Raw genomic sequence first — 5,603 nt, forward strand, 5'->3', positions numbered from 1 at the left:
TATCACCCCATGTAAAGTTATTCGCAGCATCTTTTGTAGTTAATTTGGTCAAGGACTAGCGGTGATCGCATAGTTCTTCACGAACTTTCTAAAAAACCCTGTGAGACCCAAGAATCGTCGTACCTCGGTCGCGTTAGTCGGTACCGGGAATTCACGGATCGCCTTCACTTTACACTCGCCGGGCGTAATACCATTAACGTTCACTTTATGACCGAGGAAGTTTATTTCTGTGGCCAGAAATTTGCACTTATCTCTCCGCAAAGTCAAATCGGCCTGTTCAAGCAAAGCTAAAAATTCGCAGTGTTTTTAGGCCATCACTCACAGTTACACTCGGTATTATTACATCATCGAGATATGCGATCACTTTCCTCGGTTTCATTTTAATGCATAGTTCATTCATCATGGTCTGGAATACCGCCGGCGCGTTTACGAGACCAAATTGCATACGATTATATTCGTAATGACAATCATTAGTAACGAACGCGGTGAATTGTTTACTACTCTCTTCAACTTCGATTTGATGATACCCCATGTTGAAGTCTAAGACCGTAAAATAGCGATTACCCGCGAGTATAGCAAAAAGTTCGTCCATAATTGGCATAGGGAACGGCTGCTTGACTGTAACCCGATTCAACTGTCTGTAGTCAACACACATCCTATATTCGTTATTTTTCTTCGCAACCACTACTATCGGCGAAGCATACGCAGAATTAGACACTCGAATAATATCTTTTTCTAATAAGTCATGAATCATCTCATTTACTAAAGGGCGTTTTGCAAAAGGCAACCTATACGGTGTCACCATCGATTATGTATTTATTTTCACCCGAGCATAGGACATCACGCCCGAGGGGAATATCATTTTCAATCAAATTGTCATCAACAACCAATAAATGTACGCAAACGCTCGCATTATCAATTTTCATCATGACATGTATTTTGTTATAACACTCAAACACTCCGCCTCCAAAACCTTTGAGGCGCACATAGCACTTTTCCATCAAACATTGTTCTATGTTTGCCGCAACTGAGTTACGCACCAACGAGCGTGAGCTACCTGTGTCAACAAAAGCTTCGATTTCGTTGTCATGTACCAAAACTTTTTTTACCGTAAATTTGATAGGTTCGTCTTCAATCGCGTTGCACTTTGTAATATTCCAACGGACGATTTTCGGTACACGAATTCGTTGGGTTACGACCGAGAGGTTAAATGAATCTTGTCACGGTGGGGTAGGTCGGCGGGACCCATATATAAGCTAGCGAAACAGTGGCGTGGGTGGGTTCTTTGACCCTTTCACCGGATATCACCTCATATTACCGTATTACAGAATCCCTAAAGTCCCTATTATTAGCACAAAAATTTGTTGTTTAACAATTAATTGAACGGAACCAAAAACAGCATAAGATCCTGACCTAATACAGCCAAACAACCGCACCGAAAAGGTCAAGCAGCATAAGAAAATTAAAAAGGGGGTATCTTACTTTACCTTACCCTCCCAACCTGGTCTTCACATGTATGGCCTTTTGAAGACCCCTACTACTAATTACGCTACCCTAACGACACATCTCACCAAGGAAACTAGATAATTTAGCTTTAATAATTCATAATAGATATTTTATACTATAATTTCATATGATATAATATAATATATATATAATAACAATTGCATGATAAACAATTTTTAATGACCGTTTCCCAAAACTTAGTAGGTAGAGTCGTTGAAAGTTCTAATTGTTTATAGATCTTAACAGCATTTAAGACGAAAATTTAATCAATTAAGTAACAAAAATTTTACCATATTAGTTCCAAGTCTTATATTCTAACAAAATTTAACAAATTCAAATAGGTAATTATTAATTACAACTTATAGCAACTACGTTTACCCTGTAAATAATCGTAAATATTTTACTAATCATACATTATATATTGAAGAGGATTTCTGTGTTCATATTGGTTTGCTTTTGTGGTAATACATTTACTATTCCTAACTTGACTTTAACTTGAGTTAAATGGTTATTGTTTTTATGTATGTTTTTAAGTATTATATATGTATATCAAAAGTAATTCGAATTGGTTTAGTTAGCACAGAAAAAAAAAAACAAAATTTTCAACAGCGTAACGGTGCCGAAAACTCTTCGAGCAAAAATGAAAGCGCGATGAATGAAAAAGATATCGAAAAAAAAAACCAAAGAAAATTTGCTCTGCAGCTTAACTCAGGGAATCTCTTTATACATACTTGCACACGTTATATATGTAGCGTTGCATGTGTTAAGCTGTTTGACAGGCAATAACATAGCGCGCCGCTGTTAAGTGATATGAGCTAACCGTGAGATTTTCGGTTGAGTACGCTTAACAGAGACTCGCTATGGTATAGTACAATAAAAGAAAATTTAAATGTTAACTCACCAAAGCCTTGACGTCGGGACGATGTTGAAAGCGCTTCCAAATCGATGATACTCGTGCAAAATTCGGTTCTTGGTATGTTTATGTAACAAGTATTTTTAAATGATTTTTATTCTTTTTGAATACCCTATATTTACTTAATTTATATTGCCGTTAGCGTGAAGAACGTACGATTTGGAGGTATGACTTTTCGACACCACTACCGTTAGTAGGAAAACTGTACTACCAAAAGCTTGCATTCGATTTTCTAAATTTAAACAAACTGACTTGCGTACTATTTCATATGAACATTTTACACTTTGAAAAACTTTTAAATTTCGTTATGCTGTGAGCACTGTTTACGCCCTATGCAACTTTTGTATAAATTTCTATGGAAATTAGAGCAATTTTTGCACTATTTCACCACTGTCCATATAAAGGGTGATTTTTTTGAGGTTAGGATTTTCATGCATTAGTATTTGACAGATCACGTGGGATTTCAGACATGGTGTCAAAGAGAAAGATGCTCAGTATGCTTTGACATTTCATCATGAATAGACTTACTAACGAGCAACGCTTGCAAATCATTGAATTTTATTACCAAAATCAGTTGGCAGAAAATCCGCTTTTTTATCGACAAATTTTGTTCAGCGATGAGGCTCATTTCTGGTTGAATGGCTTCGTAAATAAGCAAAATTGCCGCATTTGGAGTGAAGAGCAACCAGAAGCCGTTCAAGAACTGCCCATGCATCCCGAAAAATGCACTGTTTGGTGTGGTTTGTACGCTGGTGGAATCATTGGACCGTATTTTTTCAAAGATGCTGTTGGACGCAACGTTACGGTGAATGGCGATCGCTATCGTTCGATGCTAACAAACGTTTTGTTGCCAAAAATGGAAGAACTGAACTTGGTTGACATGTGGTTTCAACAAGATGGCGCTACATGCCACACAGCTCGCGATTCTATGGCCATTTTGAGGGAAAACTTCGGAGAACAATTCATCTCAAGAAATGGACCGGTAAGTTGGCCACCAAGATCATGCGATTTGACGCCTTTAGACTATTTTTTGTGGGGCTACGTCAAGTCTAAAGTCTACAGAAATAAGCCAGCAACTATTCCAGCTTTGGAAGACAACATTTCCGAAGAAATTCGGGCTATTCCGGCCGAAATGCTCGAAAAAGTTGCCCAAAATTGGACTTTCCGAATGGACCACCTAAGACGCAGCCGCGGTCAACATTTAAATGAAATTATCTTCAAAAAGTAAATGTCATGGACCAATCTAACGTTTCAAATAAAGAACCGATGAGATTTTGCAAATTTTATGCGTTTTTTTTTAAAAAAAAGTTATCAAGCTCTTAAAAAATCACCCGTTACCTTTACACTACAACTATATTTAACGTTTACGAGCCGAGTGGAAAAAGTTATATCCGATTTGGCTCAGTTGAGTAGGTTTTGAATATTTTCTACTGTTTGGCACTTTTCCTATTTTAAACCAGGTAGTTTTTATTTTTACTTTTGGGTTATCTTGTGAAAATTTGCCGCCGGGCGTTGGTAATGCTTTCGCGACGCTAAAACTAGCACGTTACCGAGGTGAGACTCTCCCGAAGCCGATGCTTGTACTGAGCAGCGGTCTGGGGATTCTGCCTGATGCGTGCCTGTTGCTCTGTATCGTATTTGTCCAAAGCGTGGGAGAGCCTTTAATGCTTCTTTTGAAGTCCCGTATTGGTTTTGTGCAATGTTGTGACGGCTTCTAATGCCTTGGTAGTTCTCCAACTTTTCCAACGAAGTTGCAGTGCACAAAGCACTGAAAAATCAAGATTGGTGTGCACCTTCCAGGCAAATTATACTCACAACACCTACGTGTGTCATTGTCCTTTTTATCAAGAAAAAAGCCTAAGACAAGGAATTGATTGCTTAAAACCAGCTTGGTTGCAAATAATAAAATAGCTACACTTAAATAACTAATACTAATAATAATAATTACTTACGAGCTCGTAGCAAGCGAAAACTGTTGATAGCAAAATTTATGTTACTGATTGAATAAATTAATATGGATTTAAATATTAACTTTTTCGTCTTATCTGCTCCACGGATCGATGAGAAAAGAAGGATATAAAGGTTTTAAGACTCGACCTAAGCTAATTTGACAAAACATTACTTCCGCCTGTCAAGTAATGATTTGCAATCGATATTTGTCCTTTTATCGATATAGGTAATTTTCGGGGTATGTTAATTAGAACACCCCTGCTAAGTTGCCAAAGTTTGTTGAATCTAGAAGGGAAATATTTTAAATGGAGAATTTGCAGAAATTCTAATTGGGGGCAAAAAATATTTTAGGTGAGATAATAATTAAAGTATGCCCCTCAAATTCATGAAAAAAAAATCAGTAAGGCTTTAACAGCTCCATATATCGAAAAGGTGTAGGAAAAGGTCACTTTATAGCGCTCTTTAAATTTATTTTCTTCATATGAATAAGGCCATGAAAATATTCTGTTGTATTTTATTTTGGAAAACGTCCATTACAACTTTTCGGATTTTTGTTTTTGCCCTGTGCAATCTGTTATACGGTGACCAATTTCACCACACTTTCCACATTTTGGTTTCTGTTTCTTCTCACTACATTCCCGCGATATATGGCCGGTTTTACGACAATTATAGCAAATAATGTCACCCTTTGACTTCTTTTCATTTGTCGAACGTTTGATTTGATTGTCTTGCATTGTCTGCTTAACCGGCGCGCTATTCTTCGCGACATTATAAGCACTATAGTTTTGAATCGCATATAATAAATCGATACCTTGCCACTGATAGACACTTTTTCATATCCGTATCGTTTAACCCGTTTATGACATACTTTATGATCGCTTGGTCATCCACCCGACCTTGATGACCTTTAGCCAACACGCGATAGTAAAACATTTCAGAGGTTTCATTTACCCCTCGCCGCATACTCATTAGTTCGATATGGACGTCAGCTGAATTAATCACTGACGGAAAGTGATCAAGAAAATCTTTCACAAAATGCGACCAATTTACATACACAATTGGCGCGGAATCTATCCACATTTTTGCAGCACCCTTTAATTTTGCTTGTACTGCAAAAAGAAGTATCTTCTCTTTCCACTCATACACATGTAATAGTTGCTCGACCCGACCGACAAACTGCACCGACTACAACGATTTATCATTCGGATCAAACGATGGCAGGATTTGTATAATG

General features: G+C 37.4%; 2 protein-coding genes across 7 annotated transcripts in view; both read right to left on the reverse strand.

Moving 5' to 3' along the window:
* The window catches only part of LOC118745621 (paired box protein Pax-6), a 606,665-nt gene that overhangs the window by 199,487 nt on the left and 401,575 nt on the right, over positions 1-5,603 (reverse strand). The gene's annotated exons all lie outside the window — the stretch shown is intronic.
* Positions 62-5,596, reverse strand: LOC118745622. The gene is made up of 2 exons (XM_036479153.1): positions 4,909-5,596; positions 62-1,145 (listed from the first exon to the last, which is right to left on the reverse strand). The coding sequence occupies exons 1-2, from the start codon at positions 5,101-5,103 to the stop codon at positions 789-791; spliced, it is 552 nt and encodes a 183-aa protein (XP_036335046.1). The 5' UTR covers positions 5,104-5,596; the 3' UTR covers positions 62-788.

Source organism: Rhagoletis pomonella, unplaced genomic scaffold (assembly GCF_013731165.1).
Source record: "Rhagoletis pomonella isolate Grant_MI unplaced genomic scaffold, Rhpom_1.0 Rhpom_scaffold_00009, whole genome shotgun sequence".
Classification (NCBI taxonomy): domain Eukaryota; kingdom Metazoa; phylum Arthropoda; class Insecta; order Diptera; family Tephritidae; genus Rhagoletis; species Rhagoletis pomonella.